Source organism: Peromyscus leucopus, chromosome 5 (assembly GCF_004664715.2).
Source record: "Peromyscus leucopus breed LL Stock chromosome 5, UCI_PerLeu_2.1, whole genome shotgun sequence".
NCBI lineage: Eukaryota > Metazoa > Chordata > Mammalia > Rodentia > Cricetidae > Peromyscus > Peromyscus leucopus.
Window position 1 is genome coordinate 139355004 of NC_051067.1, and position 21212 is coordinate 139376215.

Below are 21212 nucleotides of genomic sequence, written 5' to 3' on the forward strand. Positions count from 1 at the left end.
TTTATTTATTTATTTATTTTTGGTTTTTGAGACAGGGTTTCTCTGTGTAGCTTTGCGCCTTTCCTGGAACTTGCTTTGTAGACCAGGCTGGACTCGAACTCACAGAGATCTGCCTGCCTCTGCTTCCCAAGTGCTGGGATTAAAGACATGCGCCACCACCATCCGGGCTGTTTAGATATCTAGACTGGAACTCAGAAGTCTACATTTAGTGAGTGTTTCCCACTAAAGTGTTTCACGCCATTCTATACCCATTCTGAAGACTACAGCCCACTTTTAGAAAAATATGCTAGCTATTCAATCTGGGGAACTTGGATCTGTCAATCTTCATTGCCTAGTAATAATAATTTTAAAAAGGATTTTGGTTTCAATTTATGTATATGTGTGTATGTGTATGTGCATGTGTGCGGTGTATGTGTTCAGGTGCTCTCAGAGGCCAAAATAGGGCACCAGATTCCCTGGAGCTGGAGTTACATTGTGAGCAGCCCAACGTGGGTGCTGGGAACTGAACTTATGTTCTCTGAGAGAGCTGTGTGTGAAATTGGCCACTGAGCGATGTCTCTAATCTCCCTAGTAGTAATTATCAGCAATTTTGTAAACAATCAAATCTGTATCCATTTATGACCTTAACCTTTTGAAATCAAAGCCCCTTTGTGATTCACCTGAGCTCCACGAGAACCTTTTTGACCAATTAAACTTATGCGAGAATGCTTTATCCCTAAAAGCTCATTCGACAGTTTTATTGTCCTCACCAAAAGAAAACTACATCAAGCATTTTTGATTTTTGAGATAGGACTTCATTATGTAGCCTAGGCTAGCCTTGAACTTCTAGAAATTTTCTTACCCCAGACTTCTGATTGCTGGGATTACAAGCATGAGCCACTGTGACCACTTTATCAGGTTTAATAAGACAAATGATCATATTATATATGAATATATTACATATAATAGAATAAAATTAAAAATGAGACCTGTGCCGGGTGGTGGTGGCGCACACCTTTAATCCCAGCACTTGGGAGGCAGAGCCAGGCGGATCTCTGTAAATTCGAGGCCAGCTGGGGTACAGAATGAGTTCCAGGAAAGGCGCAAAGCTACACAGAGAAACCCTGTCTCGAAAAAACAAAAACAACAAAAAACAAACAAAAAAGCCAAAAATGAGACCTGTTCCATGAAACTTGTGAGAATCACACTTAAGCATACATTCAGTTTAGCTTTGCAACCTAATGCAAACATTGGAAATACTTGCCTGCATGGAGTATGCACACGAAAGAAAGAAGAAGAAAAGCAGGTAAGAGGATTTGCAAATAAAAGCACTTACAGCTTTTCCAGTTTCTTTAGAGACCTGAGGTTCTCTATGCAGGAAATGCAATTGTTCTGCAGGTACAGGTGGGTCAGATTGGTGGAATAATTCAAGTTAGTGACGTGGCTGATGCGATTATCGTATAAATATAAAACACTCAGGCTTTTGCAAAGAGAGAGGTCATCCTGAACAGAAAACAAAACAGGTCCTATTTATTTCCCCCGAAAGCTTAGAAGTTGGGTTTTAAGAAAAATGTTCACTTTGGCATTCTACAAATCTCCCTAAGGAGATAAAGTAACATCTCTCTGCACTTTGCACACTCAAAATAAGATTGTAATGATCACAATGTAATTTTGGGCTTTAGAACTCTGTAACTTCTCCAGGAAAATTGAGTTTCTTAAGAATTTCTTAAGCAATTTTCCTTGGAAGCAATTAGAGACTCTCCTGAAAGTTAAAACAATGGACAAATTATTGTCCAAACATTATAAAGCAAGGTTTAATCTTTCTGTTGGATTGGAAGGAAACTGTTACAACTTCTAATACTGAAAACTAGAAATCACCAAGTAGTCAAGAGTAATGGATTAAAGCCAGGTATGGTGACACACATCTCTGAATTCAGCACCAAAGAGGCTGAAGTAGGTGGATCTCTGTGAGTTCAAGACCACCTGGTCTACATGGTGAAGAGCAAGTCAGCCAGGCAAGAGAGAGACCTTGTCTCAAATAAGAGGAGGAGGATCAAAAAAACAAAAAACAAAAACAAAAACAACAACAAAATATATCTTACAGACTTCACAATGGTGAAAACAGAGGTTCATTATGACCCACTATGTGATTACACCAGTAGCTAGACGTGGTTTCGAAACACCTTTAATCCGTGGTTTCGAAACACCTTTAATCCCAGCCCTGAGGAGACAAAGGAGGCAGGTGGATTTCTGTGAGTTCAAGGACAGCCTGGTGTACACATAGAGTTTCAGGGTGGCCAAGACTACATAGAGAGACCCTGTTTCAAAAAAAGAACAAAAGAAGCCAGGCTGTGGTGGGCACAGCTTTACTCCCAGCACTGGGGACGCAGAGGCAGGTCTGCAGAGAGTTCCAGAACAGCCAGGACTACACAGAGACCTCGTCTAACACAACTGACTGAGAATAACATATAGGAACATAATCAAATTATATGCAAAACTTCACCTTTTACTGGAACTCTTATTGGAGAGAACGGGTGACTGGGCATTTAGCACAGGGCCTTGAATACACTGAGTGCACACTGCCACTGAGGCATATTGTCCCCACTGCTGAATTTTTGAATTCTTAATTTTTCCTCTCCAAGACAGGTCTCCCTGTATAGCTCAGGCTGGTTTTGAACTTGAAATCCTCCTGTCTCAGCCTACAAATGCTGGTGTTACAGGCAAGTGCCTAGCTTATTATTATTATTATTATTATTTAACATTTTGATGTTTAAAAAGTATTCGAGGGCCGGGCGGTGGTGGCGCACGCCTTTAATCCCAGCACTCGGGAGGCAGAGCCAGGCGGATCTCTGTGAGTTCGAGGCTAGCCTGAGCTACCAAGTGAGCTCCAGGAAAGGCGCAAAGCTACGCAGAGAAACCCTGTCTCGAAAAACCAAAAAAAAAAAAAAAAAAAAAAAAAAAAAAAAAAAAAAAGTATTCGAGGACTCTGGTGTGGTACAAAAGCAATAGTTTTCCAAATCCTGTTTGCCATGCAAATACAAGTACATTCCAGGGAAATAGCATCGTATGTCTAACAGATATCTGTAAAACACAATGCTATATTTTACAGACACTTACTATGCTAAGTAACCAGAGGAAATTAAAATAGAAGTATAATATAAAGCTTCTCAGTAAAAATACAGTTAACAAGTTTAATCAAAATATTGAGTATGCCCTAAACCAATGAAATTTATATTGCTAACTGTGCAAAAACAAAATAATTTAAAGTCCTTACAATGGCATCTATATTTCTGTCCGAAAAATTCACATGCGTTATTTTCTTCAGACATTGTGCGATGGTTTCTTCTTTTCGGGGTTTGAGATTGTTGCTCTTGGCAATTAAATCCAGAGTCAGTCGAACCATAGTTTCTGTGTAACCCAAGCTCTCAGCAAAAACTCTGTCCTGACACCATGTCCAGAAGCAGGTTAGGTATTACTTCCAACTTTCTAAAAATTGAAGGGAACAAGGGAGTATTGTGAAATAAGACATCTAGGAAAGGTTGAGTCGCTTTAACTTTCTCATGTACAACTGTTTGGTAAGCTAGGCTGTTGGTTATGCCTTCTGGTAATTTCTACGTTTATAGTCAATACTTTCCTTAAAACTTTTAAAACCAAGGCCAGGTGTGGTGGCACATGCCTTTAATCCCAGCACTCACGAGTCAGAGGCAGGTGGATCACTGTGAGTTAAAGACTACCAGCCTGGTCTACAGAGTATGTTCAAGGTCGTCCTAGGTTACCTAGTTAGACTCCCATCTTTTTTTGGAAAAAATGAACTATTTTAATAATAGATCACTGTTAAACTAATTATAGATGGATAAAAAAATATAAAGATGTATACAGACATAGGTAAGTTATAAACCTATCATATAAACGATCTTAAAAGTAGCTATAGCTAAGGAAGTATTTCAGAATGCTTGTAGTACTTATCTCTGAGTAGTAACAATAATTGTCTCATCCAAGATTTCATTAGAAAACAAAGAAGCAGTTTTGTGTACAATTGAATTAACCCAGGAACTTGAGCATTTTGGGTAAGAGCTCTGCCAATGAGCTGTATCTTAGCTCCATGAATGGTTAGACCCCCATCTAAAAAAAGGGAAAAAAAGAACCAACAAAACATTTAAAACATGGAAAATGAATGAAATGCACATTACTTATTTGCCTTTTATTGTTTGTTTTTTGTTTTTGTTTTGGAACAGGATCTAGCTGTGTAGCCTTGGCTGCCCTGGAACTTGCTGCCATGCCCCTGCCTCTTCTTCCTGAGTTCTGGAATTATAGACCCGAGCCAACACAAAAAGTGGTGGCAGTCTTGGCTTCCTTCTCTTCTGTATTTTTAGAGGGTCTCACTTGTGCAGCCCAGGCTAGTCTCCAATTTGGGATCTTTCTGCCTAGTCCCCAGTTCTGGCGTTAAAGGCTTAACCTACCATGCCTTACTATTTTCCTCCCCTGGAGCAGTAACCACTTGTTGTGGGAACCTCCTTTTCCTCCTCCTTCGGAGAGAATCCAGGGGTCACTGTATGCTGGGCAATCACATCACCATCAGGCTACATCCGGTACCCAGAGGTGAACAGCTTTTTTAAAAGATTATTTATCGGGGGCTGGAGAGATGGCTCAGCAGTTAAAGCACTGGCTGCTCTTCCAGGGGTCCTGAGTTCAATTCCCAGCAACCACATGGTGGCTCACAACCATCTATAGTGGGATCTGATGCTCTCTTCTGGCATGAAGTTGTACATGCAGATAGAACACTCATAAACATAAAATAAATAAGTAAATCTTAAAAAAAATAAAAAAGATTAGTTATCCTCTCTGAGTAAAAAAGGACCTCCAGGAAAACTGTCCAATGCTCTTAGTTCATAGGTGGAGAAATTAAGTCCCAGAGAGTTAATCCAGGCTTTTCAAAGTGTCGGCTGAGAAAGGAGCCAAGTGTCTCACTCCTCACAGGCACTGGTGCAGTATCTCCAAATCAGAACACATGCTGTGAATACCCTGAGTTACACACAGGATGATAAGAAACACGCATAGACATTGTATGTCATGCCAGAAAAAACGACAGACAACGTAATGCAGCATTTCCACTGCAGATGGCACAGTTCAAATATTAGCATCACTGCTCCCTGGCAAAGCAATCTCGAAGTATTTTGTAAAATAAATTTAAGGCAAGGTGAATTCATGAGGACCTACATTTGATCCTTAGCACCACAAAAAATAAATTATAAATAAAAACAAAGTCAGACCTTTGTGACACGTATGTAAGTGTGTGTGTGTGTGTGTGTGTGTGTGTGTGTGTGTGTGTGTGTGTGTGCATGGTGATATTTTATTTGTGCTGAAATGTGATTTTATTTGTATGTTAATAAATAAAGTTGCCTGGGGATCAGAGCTAAGAGCAAGCCATTAAGCAGAAGTCTGGTAGTGGTAGCACACGCCCTTAATCCGATCACATGGCAGGCAGAGTCTGTGTGTTCAAGGACATAGCCAGCATGGTGACACACACCTTTCATCCCAGTACCAACCACAGAGACCTGGAGGTCTGTACAGACAGGCAGTGACAAGGAGGTCATGTGGTTGGGTTTAGAACCAACGAGAAGGCAGAACAGAAAGGCAATAAAAAGAAGAACAAAACACATTGAGAACAGACAAAAAAGGGTAAAAAAGTAGAAGAGGGACTAGCTGAGAAAAGAAAGGGGCAAAGCGGGTCACAAGGGTGGGAGATAGGATCAAACTACCTTATGTGCATTTATGAAAATATAACGAAACACATTATTATATAGATGATATATTATGTAGATTACATTATGTATATGATGCTAAAATTTAATAAATGACTTTCACTGGTGATACTATCTATACTCTAGCTGCTTGGGAGGCTGAGGCAGGAGGATTGCTTGAGTTCTCCTGTTTAAGGCCAGACAGATAAATATGTGAAAACCTGTCTTAAAATAACTATATAAGGCCAGGTGGTGGTGGCCCATGCCTTAAATTCCAGCACTTGGGAGGCAGAGGCAGGTGGATCTTTGTGAGTTCAAGGCCAGCCTGGTCTATAGAGTGAATTCTAGGACAGCCAGGGCTACACAGAGAAACCCTGTCTCCAAACAACAAAAACAAACATGCATGCTGCATGCACTGCAGGGCAGCTATGAATGTAAGCAACACAAAACGGCAAACTTTTTAAAACAGTGTCATTTTTTTTTCTTTATTTTTTTGTAATTTAACTGTGTGGTTCACAAGTGTGAACTTTGTAGATGACAACAGCGTGTTGCAATATCAAATGGTTGGCTATGTCTGTGAGCGTTCTATGCAGTCTGTTAGAGGTCAGAAATATTTATCATCATTATGATTCTACTGCTGTTTTGTTCACGGATGGAGTTAATTTAATTTTAATCTTCAATCTTGAAAGCATCAGGACTATATTAAATGGGGGCATGGTTATCAAATAGAATATTGCTTTATATAAGACCCACAGACCCATACATAAGCTTAAAATATAAAACATTAACAATAAATTTAAGTTTAACATGATGGCTCATAAACATAGTATGTGTGAGTTGGATACAGGAGCAATCAGGGGTTCAAGGCCAGCCACAGCTATATATATGAATTTTAGGCCACTCTGGAATACACGAGACCCTGCTTCAAAAAACCAAAAAGAAAACAAATGCAGGTGTGTGTGTGTGTGTGTGTATGTGTCTCTGTGTGTGTATGTGTGTGCGTGTGTGTGTGTGTGTGTGTGTGTGTCTGTGTGAGTGTGTGTGTGCGCGCGCGCGCACGCGCGTCTGTGTGTGTCTGTGTGTGTCTGTGTGTGAGTGTGTGTGTCTCTGTGTGTGTATGTGTGTCTGTGTGTGTGTGTGTGTGTGTGTCTGTGTGTGGGTGTGTCTGTGTGTGTCTGTGTGTGTCTCTGTGTGTGTGTCTCTGTGTGTGTGTGTGTATGTGTGTGTGTGTCTGTGTGTGTGTGTGTCTCTGTGTGTGTATGTCTGTGTGTGTGTTGTAGCTCAGTGGTGTCTAGCATTCACAAGGTCCTGGATTCATCCCAGTACTAGTACTAAAACAAGCAAACCAAAAATACCCCTCTACTTTTCTCCCCCTACATTTTCTTCAATTTTTTTTTTTTTTTTGGTTTTTCGAGACAGGGTTTCCCTGTGTAGCTTTACGCCTGTCCTGGAACTCACTCTGTAGCCCAGGCTGGTCTCAAACTCACAGAGATCCGCCTGGCTCTGCCTCCCGAGTGCTGGGATTAAAGGCGTGCGCCACCACCGCCAGGCTTGGACATTGCTATTTACATATTGGTTTTTTTTTCAGATGCCCACACACCTAAAAAGCACAGGTTTTTTCCTCACAATTTTGCATGTCACCAGTATCTGTATTCTATCTCTGCTTTTTTTCCTGTTTAGACTTTTGCTTTGGAGAGCCATCTGGTTTACCACACACAGCTCTAGAGTATTGTACTTAACATATATGAGGTGAGAGAGACTGGACTGTGTATTTTTCCCAGTGGGAACTAGTTACCCAGTACACTATGCAAAATTATTTTTCCTCCCCTTCATTTATGCCTCTGTTGGCATGGCAACACTGTTTTCTAAGTTCAGACCAATAACATCTCTTCACTTTGGTTATTCCTGGTCATTAATTCTTTTATATGAATATTTAACATTACTTTCTTAGGTTTCATGAAAGAACCCTTTCAGGATTCAGTTAGGAACTGCACTGGATTTTTAATGAGTTGTGAGTCTTCATAATGAAGACTCAGGACACTGATACGCTGGACTGGAAAAGGACCAGCAGGTTGTGAAACTGAAAGGTTAGGGTGTGGGTAAAAGGAGCTGACCAAAGTGAAGGGTCAGTATAAAAACGGTGGGGTGCTCGTTCTGTTTTTATAGATTTCACTGTCCTTGATGATAAAATGATTCTTTTCCTTCTTGAACGGGAAAGGGGCTTTTCACATGGGAAGCAGGATGGCAGGTAGGCCCTCAGGCAGCCACTGATCTTATACCTGCCCTGATTTCAAGTGTTTTTAATCTACACTAGTCAGTGTGCCAGAGCAGCAGCAAATTCCAGAGTGGTGGCATTTTCTTTTTCTTTCTTTCTTTCTTTTTTTTTTTTTTTTTTTGTTTTTTGTTTTTTGTTTTTTTTGAGACAGGGTTTCTCTGTGTAGTTTTGGAGCCTGTCCTGGATCTCGCTCTGTAGCCCAGGCTGGCCTTGAACTCACAAAGATCCACCTGCCTCTGCCTCCCGAGTGCTGGGATTAAAGGTGTGTGCCGCTACCTCCCGGCCAGAGTGGCACATTCTTAATTCTTTCACCACAAGTGAATTCTGGGTCTAAAAGTTGGTGCTTCTGAAAATCAATCAGGTTTGAAAAGAGGCAGGGAGCAGATGGCACACACTTATAATCTCAGAATTTAAGAGGTTGAGGAAGGAAGTTCAAGGGCAGCTCTGGCTACGAGTGAATGTTAGGATAGCCTGGGCTACATAAAACTTTTTGGAAAAGAAGACACAAACTTAAAATATTTTTTTAAGTCAAGAGAAGGTCAATGGATGTAATCAATAAACTATAGGAAAATTAATTTTCCAGGGCTCGAATATGGAAAGGGAGAGCCTCACATCAACCCACAACATAAAATAATAATGAACTGCATGGTAGCAGTTCATGAAAATTGTTTTGTCAGAACACCACCGCTCATTTTATTAGGACAGCACCAACTCAAACTTTACCAGATTTGTAGTTTCGTTAGTTTAGAGAAATAACAAGCCCTAGGGGCCTAAACTGCACTCAGTAGTTGAATTTGTATACATTTTAGAACATTATAATAAAAATGATGTAACACTTTCGTGGGGTGTCCTTGATTTTCTCTGAAAAGAAATCGTTTCCCATAATATCCCTCATTGGATACCTCTTATTTCAGCTCAATTGCTAGGACACATCTTCCCAGGAGCCAGAGGGAATTGCTTAGAGCTGTTTTAGGGCGCTCTGGGATCCTGTGGGATGGATCCTTTCATCCCCCGGGCTCCTGCAGGCCAGCTAGGAAGGGCAGTTCTGGAGTTTGGTTTCTACCTACATTCTCTCTTAGGAAGCCGCTGCGCTCAGCGGCTTCCCGATGCTCTAAACCGCAGGCTTCAGCCCTTAAAACTTCTCAAAGCCTGGGGCCTGCTCTCTCACCCCCTCACTCTGCCTCTGGCCTCTGGAACGCTTCTAGCCTTGCCTGCTGATCCAAACTAGTCTTCCAGACTGTGTCTGGGGTTCTGGATGTTTAGGGACAGGGCCCAGGAACCTGCATTTTAACCAGTAATAAAGTCTGCGTGCAGAAACGTCTCACCACTCCCGGGTCCAATCCGGTCAGTAACTGGTTTGGTCAGTGTCCTTGTGCCAGTCTCCTCCAAGGCCAGCGGACGGTTGCCAGGCGACCAGATGCTCCAAAACGCGCCCCCGCAGGGCAAGTCTCGCGACGTCCGGGAAGCGGGCAGCGCCTGCCTGGTGGCCAGCAGGGGACTGGCGCTTTGTGACACCAGACAGAAGAGTTGATGCTGTGGTCCCCAGACAAGGCCAGTTAGCTTGGACAGGACAAGATTTGCAGGCCATCATTTCCCTATCCATCATCTTTGATTATTTCAGTGTCCAGTAACTACACCTGCCCCAGAATAGACCCAAAAAGGAATTGCCTGAAGGTACAGTCAGTACTCCATCTTTCTAGGATAAAACCCAAATTTACGGTAATAGTCATAACTCTCTTCGCAGCTTGCCACTGCCGTCCTCAGGTCAGGATTCTCAGGCATGCTCTGTTTAAGCATCTCCGTTGGGCCAGGCGCACGCCTTTAATGCCAGCCTTCGGGAGGCAGAAACAAGTGGATCTCTGTTGGTTCGAGGTCAGTCTGATCTACAGAGCTAGTTCCAGGACAGATAGGGATACACAAAGAAACTGTCTCGAAAAACCAAACCAACCAAATAAAAATCCCCCTTGGGTAGGCGCGGTGGCACACACCTTTAATCTTAGCACTTGAGAGGCAGGTGGATTTCTGTGAATTCCAGGCCAGCTTGGTCAACATGGAGAGTTCCTCCTTAGTTAGCCAGGGATACATAAGATCTTGTCTCAAAAATGAAAAAAAAAAAAAAAGCAAGAAGAAAAATTTCCCAATTTCCCTGCCATCCTCCAGCCTTTGGGGCAGAAAGCACGCACACGTTTTCTTCCCTCTTAAGTCGGTATTCCGTTTATTCCCCCTTTAGATCACTTTAGATCAGCGCATCCTTCCAGAAAATCTTAACAGTGTATCTTGTTAGTTTCTGTTTTCCCCAACAACTAGTAAGAAGCTCTTTAGTGTAGTAACAAGACTCTGCTGTTATGCATGTCTCAAAAAAAAAAAAGAAAAAAAAAAAAGATAAACCGAGGACAAGCATTCTTTTACCTACCATTGTCAACGGGTATGAAAGTGCAATGTACACTAGTACCCACCTGATAAACGTTTGTAAAGTGAATAACATAAATGAAAGACAAGAAGAAGGAAGAGAACGCAGGAACCATCATTTACGGCGGAAAGGGCTCACTGGCCATGTAGTGGATTAGCAGACTGGATATAAAGAACAGTGCATGCTGGGAAATGGCCCGTGCCAGCTGTGGACCTGGCTGGAGGGAAGGTTGTCCTTGCCGGGTTTTTTTTTTTTTTTTTTTTTTTTTTAGCAGGAAGCTTAGAGCCCTTAGGACAGTTCAGGCATCATTTTTGCAGATAAGAAACCTGTTCTAGAAAGAGGAAAGAAGCCTGTAGAGGCTGTACTAAGGGTAGCGGGCACATGGAACGTACTTTTGGGATCCTGACTTCAAGGCCAGGTGTCCTTCCATCATATCTCATGACCCTTACCATCAGACTAGCCCAGGAAGAGAGGGCTGGGGCAGAGGAACCTTAACTTCCTTCACCATGTTGTTGTTTTATTCAAGTCCATTTGCTTAAGCAGTCTTGACCCAGTTCAGTTGAAGATAAATTAAGTGGAAATACATGAACTTGCAAGACATCTTTAAACAAGATTTTTGCATTCACTTACTTTTTAAAAAAAGATTTATTTACTATGTATACAATGCTCTGTCTGCATATTTGCATGCAGGCCAGAAGAGGGCACCAGATCTCATTATAAACGATTGTGAGCCACCATGTGGTTACTGAGCATTGAACTCAGGACCTCGGGAAAAGCAGCACATGCTCCTAACCTCTGAGCCACCTCTTCAGCCTTGCATTCACTTATTTCGTGTGTATGTGTGTATGCACACGGATGCATTATGTATGCACACGGAGGTCAGAGGACGACCTGAGGAAGCTGGTTCTTCCTTTCCACTCTGTGGGTTGGGGTGGTGATCAAACTCAGGTCATAAGGCTTGGTGGCAAGCACCTGTACCCACTGATCATTTAATAGAGGTCCGTCAGGATAAAGGGAGGGGAGAAGTTGGAGACAATCCCTAAGTGTTAGGATAAAGCTTTAACACCAGAGAGAGAATGTGGAATGTGGGGAGCTGGGAATGTCTGGTTTGGACCCTAGGTGTGAGGTGAGATATGTTTTAATAGAATACCCCATATAAAAACATTTTTGGCCTGGCGGTGGTGGCACACGCCTTTAATCCCAGCACTCAGGAAGCAGAGGCAGGCAGATCTCTGTGAGTTTGAGGCCAGCCTGGTCTACAGAGTGAGTAACAGGACAGGCTCCAAAGCTACACAGAGAAACCCTGTCTCGAAAAACCAAAACCAAAACCAAAAGAAACAAAAAAAAAAAAAAAAAATTGAACCAGTTATGGTGAGAGCAGAAGGACAAGAAGGGGTGAACGGAGGTGTAGAGTCCTCAGCAGAAAGAGAAAAAGCACAATGGCTCAGTGTCCAAAGCCTGACATTCAGTCACACTGGAGAAAGCGCGTGTGTAAGGGTGGCCACACAGGAAAAAAAGCTGTGTCAGGAAGGGCAGGAAGTGAAAGGATAATTCAAACACCAGGGCACACAGCAGACACCCATCTTGTGTGTGTTATGAGTCATCCCGTTGGGGACAAGAGCTTTAACAAGGTGTCCGGGGCTGACTTCGTGCTCTGTATAGCATTTAGCTACTGCTCACCCTGGAAGAGGCCTTGTTTAGCTCGTCATCAAGAGTCAACTTGCTCTGGAAGTTTGGTTTTAGAAATCGTTCATAAATCATGGAAAGGAATATGCTCTCATTTGTGATAACAGATACACTTTTATTGATTTTTTATTTTTGATATAGTTTCTTACTATGCAGCTCGGACTTTTCTCAAACCTCACGGGCTCACATGATCCTTCCTCCTCTGACTCCTGGATATTTATGTTCAGGCCACCACATTTGGCTATATACACCTTTAAATATGCAAAATGATATGTAGGTACAGACATGGACATATTTAATAGTGGCCATTTTTTGGTGGCAAGATTATGACGAAGGTTTTCCCTCTATTTTTAGTAACCAGGTTTATGAAGAAAATGATAAAATTACATTTTGAAACCATTTTGGATCCTCTTCATGAGGTTGAAAGTCACTTTGTGATTATTTATGCTTAAGGTGGTTGAATTACTAATTAATATGGGTGTGTGGGGAGTTGAGTATGTACGTGTTCACATGGGTGGGGATGTGTGTGCATAAGTGTGGGCACATGCATGTGTGTGTGTGAGAGAGAGTGTAGACAGCAGAGATCAACATTGGGTGTCTTCTATTGGTTTACCTCTTTAAAAAATATTTTCGTGTGTGTGTGTGTGTGTGTGTGTGTGTGTATGTGTGTGTGTGTGTGTGTGTGTATGTGTGTGTGTGTGTGCCTGTGCCTGAAGAAGCCAGAAGAGGGCATCTGACTCCCTTGAGCTGCAGTTAGAAGCAGTTTTAAACAGCTGCTGCCTGTAGGGATTGGAGCTCAGGAAGAGCAGGAAGTGCTCTTAACTGCTGAACCATCTCTGCAGCTCTCCACATAGTATTATTATTATTATTATTATTATTATTATTATTATTATTACTATTATTATTATTATTATTGAGACAGGGTTTCTTTGTGTAGCCTTGGCTGTCCTGGAACTCACTCTGTAGACCAGGCTGCCCTCAAACTCAGAGATCCACCTGCCTCTGCCTCCCAAGGGTTGGGATTAAAGGTATGCGCCACCAGCGCCTGGCTATGTCTTATTTTCTGGGACAGGTTCTCCCCCTGAATCTGGAGTTAGGCTGGCTAGTCAATCAATAAGGACGTTCACTGCAACACCCACCTCTTTGCCCGGGTGTGGGGATCTGAACCCAGGCCCTCATTTGCACAGCGGGTACTTTGCCAACCAGGTCATCACTCCAGACCTGCTAGTTAATTTTTTTGATGCAATTAGTTAGCTTAAGAGAACATATTCTCTTGTTAAGCTGTGAAATATAACTCCTGCCTAGTGGCACAGTGTGAAACAGTCATCTGTGTATTTTCCAGTGAGGCAGAAATTTGGCAGGCTACAAGAAATTCTTGTCTTCTGTATCACACGTGTAAGATTTTCACTCGACCGATGTAGGGGAAATTCATATTTGCTAAAAGAAGTAAGTCTCGCGAGAATCATTTTGGAAGCGTGAGCCTAAAATCACACTTTTAAAAGCCTCAACTGGAGTTTCCAAGTAGCTCTAGACAGAAACAGGCTTTATCTTTTCTACATACTGTTTGATCTTTGTCAGTCAGCATTTCCTGAGTTCATACCGCACAGAACTGTGGGAGGCACTAAGCAGATGCTGATGATTAAGTTACCTTCACCAAGAAATTAAAAGGCCCAGAAAAGTCCATCGTTATCATCTAACTCCACATAGAAAAAAGCACATTGGTCAGGCTTACCACTCCCTCCTGTTTTCACTTGGTAAGACTGATAAATATTAGTGATCTGCAGGCAGGCATCTAACAGTAGCCTCAGTGGTCTCACTTCTTGGTATCCATGCCCTGGAGTGATCTTCTTACTGGAGTGTGGGTTGGACCTAGGGACTTGGTCTAGCCAACAGCATAAAGGAAAACGTGTGCATGTCATTCCCATGATTAGGATACAAAAGATGGTGGCTAATGTTTTGCTGATTCCTCATAGCATGTGTGAGTTGCACTCTTGGATAAAGCAAGCTATAGTTCAGGGAAACCCACTTGACAAAGAAGGACCCGAGGAAAGACTCCAGTGAGGGAAAACTTGAGACTTTTGGTCCAATGAGAAAAAGCAACAACCCCTGTTTGAGCTATAAAGTTAATCCTTCCCCAGAACCTCACCTCTGGCAAACACTTGATTGTAAACTTGTGAGAGACCCTGAAGCCAAGGACCACCATTTCTAGTTCATGAAATCTTTACAGTGAAAAGTATGTTGATTTAATCCAGTGGGTTTGGGGGTGATTTGGAAATAATGGAAAATCCTTTCCGGAGTGAAAGTTTAATCAGGGAGTTGGGTCTTGATTCCCATTTCCCAGGAGACTGTGCATGCATGTTTAGAGACGAGAAATGCAACTGTCCACAGGAGGGAGGGGCTGGCTCACCTGGAACAACCGATTTCCCATAGACGCCTGAAGCTACAGAGTTCCTTCTGGTTACGGAGGATACAGTTTCTATTTCTGATTTCTGTAATCCAGAGGTGATCATGTATTGGAGAGTCTCTGCCGAGGACCAGGCACCTTCTATAGGCACCATGTGCAAGGTCTGGACCCTAGTAACAGCTGGTTTATAAAGAACTTGACTTTGTAACTGATTTACAACCAATGTCATTATTATACTGTGTAACCTATAAACAATAAAAATATAGGTCAATACATACAATTACCCACAGTATTTCTACTGTGCTTCAGACCTATGCATCCAATTGACTTCTAAACTGTCAACCCACCTGGGTATGCATGTTGCAGAGGCATTGACACTCCAGCTGGTCAAAAGTGGAGCTCTTCCTTCCTGCACAAATGTGTTATGCTTCTTCAAGTCTCTGTTTTGCCCACAGCCCACCCTACTACACCAAGAAAAGCCTAGCAGCTTTCCAGCGTGTTTACAGTTTAGTACCTCCATCAGATTCAGTCACCAAATTATGTCTACTTTACCTCAGAATGGCTTTGTCATGTTTTGCCTTTTGTTTGCTTTTGTTTTTGTTTTCTAAGGCAGGGTTTCTCTGTATAGCCTTGGCTGTCCTAAAACTCACTCTGTAGAGCAGGCTGACCTCAAATTCACAGAGATCCACCTGCCTCTGCCTCCAGAGTGTTGGGATTAAAGGCGAGTGTCACTGCCACCTGACCATGTTCTGCTTTTTTTTTTTTAAAGTTCTGTTCATTTGAGTTCATAAATTTCTTTCTGAATGCCCTTTATGTTTACTATACAAGATTCTTTTCTAGGCTGGATCCCTCCCACCCTGCACTAGAGGTCAAGCCATAACAGACATGTTTATTTAATAGCATGAGATGTGGGGTCATAAACTGTTTCACCTCAAAATCAGTGTCATTGATAAAAGACGCATGTGTGGGTTTTACAGGAAAGAAAAGGGACTTATAACTGTAGAAAGGTTTAGGTTTTAAAAATAAGACTAGTGTTAGGTTGGTTTCCAGAGCAGACTTCTGCTTGTATTTAAAGAACTAAAAACAGAAGTCCTTTGCAACAGAAACGGAGACTCTCTGCCTTTCAGTAGATGCAAAGCATTGCTTGAGTCTCTCAAGCCAATAATAAGTTCAGCAAAAGTTTACGTGGTTGGTGATGGATGGAAGCTAAGCCTGAAACTCAGCAACATAATGTGCTTTATCCTTACCTCTCTCAAAAAGACTTCCCTGAAGTGAGAATATGTATCTGTGCACTGCTATTTTATTGCTGTGTTTCTGTCTTTTTTTGGTCTGTTTTCTTGAAAAGCGTTATATCCTGTCAAGCTTGATTTTGAAAATCATTGGAGTTTTTTTATGAGTCTGAAGCCTTTTATAATAGTAATATTGAAATTAATATTAAAGCATATTTAACAGTAATCTTTCATTAAAAGTTATTTTCACTCCTATAAAGCTTTGGGAGAAGACATCATTTTATAACAATTTTACAGTCTGACAAAAGTCATATTTCCACAAAAGGAATAAATATACTTACTTTCAACCTAAAAACACTTTATACTTTTGATGTTTCTTTAATACCAATTGAAAATGTCTAGTGAATTTGTTTTCTCATTGGACAAATATTCAAGTGCCTACTATGTGAATACTATTCGAGGGCAGAGGATACAGCACTGAGGTAGGTCAAATCCGTTCCTCATGGACATTACGTTCTGTTACGGAAGGGAGTGAATCAGTAAACAAACCAGTGACCAAGACAATTTCAGACTGAGGCAATCGTGGGGTGTGTGTGTGTGTGTGTGTGTGTGGTGTGTGTGGTGTGTGTGTGTGTGTGTGTGTGTGGTGTGTGTGGTATGTGGTGTGGTGTGTGTGTGTGTGTGTGTGTGTGTATGTGTGTATGACATGTGACCTGTAGGGTACAATGAGTGTGTTACTGCAGAGTAGTAGGGGAGGAAGGAGAGAAGAGAATTTGTCTCTTTACCATGAGGGGTCTGGGGGGAAGAGGGCCAGAAGAGAGGGCAGGGAGACAGGGGAGCTGATGTGGGACTGAGAAGGCAGTAGAATGATATATATGTATGAAAGTATCTTTTTGAAACACTTCTTCGAATGCCAACTAGAAATTAATAATGATAAAAATGACAAGGAGACAGGTGTCTGAGCAAAGACTTGGAGAAACAGGGAGTCAAGCCTGTGGAGCCCTCAGAGACTTTTCTGGGCCCCAGAAACAACCAGCATGAGGGGAGCGGGGAAGAGCTGGGTAAATGGAAAGACTCCAAGACAGGATTGTGGGAACAGCATCAAGTGAAACAGGACCCAGGTCTTGAGGACCCGTGGGCCTCAATGAACAATCTGACTTTTATGATTTATTTGGTTCTGGGATAAACCTAGGCCCGTACGCACATTAGGCAAGGGTTCTACCACTGAGTGATGTTCTGAGCCCTTGAAATTTTAAAAGAAAATCTTGAGTCAGGCCTTGATAATGTGAGGCTAGCCTCAAACTCTTGGTCCTCCTGCCTCAGCCTTCTGAACAACTAACTGGCCTTAGAACTGTGGTCCAGGCCCAGACAGAAAGTCAGTTCTGCTCTATAGCAGCCTTTACCACATAAAGGAGCACATAAGCTTCCCTTCTGTTAAGAGGGAATGTACAAGCTGGGTCGGAGGACATGACAAGGAACCCACGGAGACAGCTGACCTTAGCTTGTGGGAGCTCACGGACTCTGGACCAATAGTCTGGGAGCCTCTATGGGACGGACCTAGGCCCTCTGCATGTGTGTGTGACAGTTGTGTAGCTTCGTCTCTTCGTAAGGCTCCTAGCAGTGAGATCAGGACCTGTCCCCGGCACTCAGCTGGATATGGGAACCTGTTCCCCAGGCTGGGTTACTCTGCCCAGCCTTGATGTAGGGGGAGGAGCTTGGTCCCGCCTCCACTTGATGAGCCATGCTTTGTTCAAGCCCATGGGAGGCCTGCCCCTTTCTGAATGGAGATGGAGGAGGTGTGGGTGGGGAGGGGCAGGAGAAGCAGGGGTGGGGGGTGCGGTGGGGGAGACTTGGAGGAGAAAAGGGAGGGGAAATTGCAGTCAGCATGTAAAATAAATGAAAAAAAATTATTTAAATAAAAAAAGAGGAAAACCAAAATAGCATTTAAAGTCAAGAGAAAGAGAGAGAGAAAGAAAGAGATTGAGATATTGAGATTGCCAATTTATTGTAAATTGAAATTCAGAGTCCTGATAGATGATGTTTTTGCAGTGTAGTGTTTATGTAAATGAATAGTTATTGATGTCCTCAGCAATCTGACGATGCCCCCGAGAATTAAAAAACTATCATTTTAACTTTTATTCTAAATTCTTATATTGAATGCAGCTTTTCTCGTTAGTGAAATAGGCTAGGCACATATTAGTTTTAGATTTTGAGACAACTGGGAGTGTTGATATTCACAGTGTTGACGAATTTCCATGTCTGTAGTTCTTAGTTTTAAGTTCTGTGGTGTCGAATTTTCATTTTTTTTTTTTTTTTTTTTTTTTGGTTTTTCGAGACAGGGTTTCTCTGTGTAGCTTTGCGCCTTTCCTGGAACTCACTTGGTAGCCCAGGCTGGCCTCGAACTCACAGAGATCCACCTGCCTCTGCCTCCCGAGTGCTGGGATTAAAGGCGTGCGCCACCACCGCCCGGCGAATTTTCATTTTTTTAATACAGGGTCTCACCTACCCTGGCTGGTCACAAGCTCCCCACCTAGTTAAGGATGACCTTGAACTTCTGCCCCCCCTGTTGGGATTACAGGTATGTATGGCGTTGGTCTGCAGCAGCCCATAGCCTTGTGTGCACCCCACCAACGAGGCCACACCCCATGCCCTTTTGTTGTTGTGTGTCCCACTCCCACCTTGGGGGGGTGTGTCTCGTTCACCACGTAGCCATGCTGGTTCTGAACTCCTAATCTCCTGCCTCCGTCTCCTAAGTGTTGGGATGGTAGCCTTGCGCTACTATACTTGGTTGACCTTGAAAACTGAGGTTATTTAGCTCCCTTAGAAAGTGGAGCTCGGTGGGCGGAAGAGATGGCTCAGAAATTAAACACCCGTGCTGCCGCCGCCGCCGGGAACACGGGTTCTGTTCCCTGCGCTTACATGGTGGCCCAAAACTGTAGCTCAGGGTGCAGGGGAGCTAATGCCATCTTCTGTCCTCTGTGGGCACCTGACACACACAAGATGCAATACACACAAACAGTCGGACATAAAATGAAAGTAAATATGTTGGGGTTGGGGATTTAGCTCAGTGGTAGAGCACTTGCCTAGCAAGCTCAAGGCCCTGGGTTTGGTCCTCAGCTCCAGAAAAAAGTAAGTATTTTTAAAGAAGTAGTGTTCACTATAGTTCCAACATCATTTGCTTATCAAGTTAACTTCCCTGAAGCTACAGAACATTTCAGATGGTTGTAGTTACATTAAATAGTCTGTCCTCATAATAAACTCATAAAGTAATTAATTTTCTAGTCAATTTTATGTTGCTCTAAGTCCAGAAACCTAATTACTTTAACTGTGCTAAAAAAGTCATGCAAGAAATGATAGATGAATTTCATAAAAGGTGAAGTAAAAAAATAAAGATAACATCTATCTGCTTAAAGGACACATTTGGTACCTTAATACAAATAACAAATTAAACTGAGTATGAGCAGGAATATAAAGTAGTAAGTCACACAGGCAAAAGTGAATCAGAAATTAAACATTTACTTGGAGATGATTTTATGTCAACTAGTTAATATACAGATGCACTATCAATAGCAAACATATTCAGAGTTTTATGACAGACATTTGCAACCCTCTAAAATCCAACATCAAGGCCAACTACAACTCTGTCCTAGACAATATGCTTCTTTATGCATATGCCTCTTAGATTTTGAAAGTACAACTGTAGTTCATCAAAATGTGCCCCAAGGCACAATACCATTTTGCTCAGTCATTAGAAAGTATAGCATAATTGCTTAGTGAACTCCAAAGAAAATATGAGCACTGACATCAGGGACTCTCCAATTTGTAGACAATTGTTCCACAGTTTTTGGCACCAGGATAATCCACATGTTGAAAAAGCAATTAATCACTGGTGTTAGTTATCAGGCTAGGATTTTAACTGTTTCCTCCCAAATTTGACCTGAATGACAGGGTTCCTGATTTTATTTTTTTAATAATCTGATTTCTGAGATCAAAAGTTTAAACACACCAGTCTGGTAAAAGTTGACCCGAATTTCATATTTGTTTTCTAAAATAAGACCATAACTCTATATTTACAAAGATGAATGGTGTATCTGCTGTTAATATTTGGATGAAGGTTAGGAAACTTTAGGGACTTCCCAAATGATTTTCTCAGAAGTTACCCGAAGTCCTTAAACTAGTACTGTGATCCAGAAAAAGGCACATCTATTTGCTGTTAGAATTTACACTGAAAACAGGCAAAATGAGAGAATACCTAACTGTATTTCCAATTTCCTAGCTATTATTTTGTAAACACAATACATAGACATACCAATTATTGAACAGTTGATGACAGTTACTTCATCATATTTGAATGATTATCTGTTACTTAGAGCTTAAAGGTAAGCAAAAATAAGAGCCATCATTCTGTGTAGTATATTTTCCTTTATTCAAAATCAAAATGAACAACCATATTTCTCACCAATTCGTGTCTTAGGTTATAATGAAAACATTCCAGAAATACAGAAGAGACCTTGCAAACTCAAACTCAACAGCCCGTGTTCAGTTGTTTATTCAGCTACACATGGATACAGTGCAGACTTAGGAATATAGATGAACTCTTCTCTGAATTCCTGCCTTGTGCATCTGTACCTCATCACTCACAGAACCATTCTGGAAACTTTGAGCCCCAGTGACATGCAGCACTTCAACTTCTAAACAGTTTCTTTGATTCACAAAGTTACTTATATGCTTTGTTTATTTTTCAGCGGCTGCTCCTCTGGGCAGTTTGTTATTCTATTGTACCATGCGGTCCGAGTACCAGCTAGTCACACTAATCTGCGCCAACAGTGTTCGGACTGGATCTCTCAGAAGCCGCAATGGACATTTGGCCCCAGGGCTTCTTTTTTAAGTTCAGAAAGAATGGAGCACACACAGCTTCTCTCTTCCTGGCTCGACTGTCCCTGTTGGTTCTGCTTGTGTGCTGTGCTGGTGATCGGGTTTCCGAAGAAAACATCAATATCCAAGTCCAGGGTCACATGAAAACGATTCTAGGTGCCTAAACTCTTAGATACACATATATACACACAAGCCACTGTGTGTGCGTCTCTGCGTGTGCGTGCGTGCGTGCGTGCGTGCGTGCGTGCGTGCGTGTGTGTGTGTGTGTGTGTGTGTGTGTGTGTGCGCGCGCGCGCGCGCGCGCGCGCGCACGCGCATGAGCACACGTTCATGTTCTTGTTTGGAAGGCTGGACCTTGAACCTGGAAGACTAGCTGGAAACCTGAAACACCCCTGATTCCGAGAGCTCGCTGGGCTCCTCACTGGCTCCGGTCCCTACTCCCTACCCACTGCTTCTCTCCCCAGCTCTGCTCCTGTTCTGTTCTGGCTCATTTTCCCTCTTGGACATCGGGATTAAATTTTTGTGTGAAGATTGACATTTCCTGTATATTATCACTGAGGAGTTAGAGAAATTGTCTCTGAAAACTGTGACACTGTACAAGAACCAGACTCCA

At 42.3% G+C, this 21212-nt stretch overlaps 1 protein-coding gene across 3 annotated transcripts in view; it reads right to left on the reverse strand.

Moving 5' to 3' along the window:
* The window catches only part of Ppp1r42 (protein phosphatase 1 regulatory subunit 42), a 39711-nt gene extending 30277 nt beyond the window's left edge, over positions 1–9434 (reverse strand). For 2 of the 3 annotated variants that reach the window (XM_028864545.2, XM_028864543.2), the window contains exons 1-3: positions 9321–9434; positions 3254–3465; positions 1316–1482 (exon numbers count right to left, since the gene is read on the reverse strand). In XM_028864545.2, the coding sequence (XP_028720378.1) occupies positions 1316–1482; positions 3254–3382 (296 nt within the window). In that variant the 5' untranslated portion in view covers positions 3383–3465; positions 9321–9434. The remainder of the gene's footprint in view (positions 1–1315; positions 1483–3253; positions 3466–9320) is intronic. The other variant, XM_037206412.1, reaches the window with a different exon arrangement.
* Between the last annotated feature and the right edge of the window lie 11778 nt (positions 9435–21212).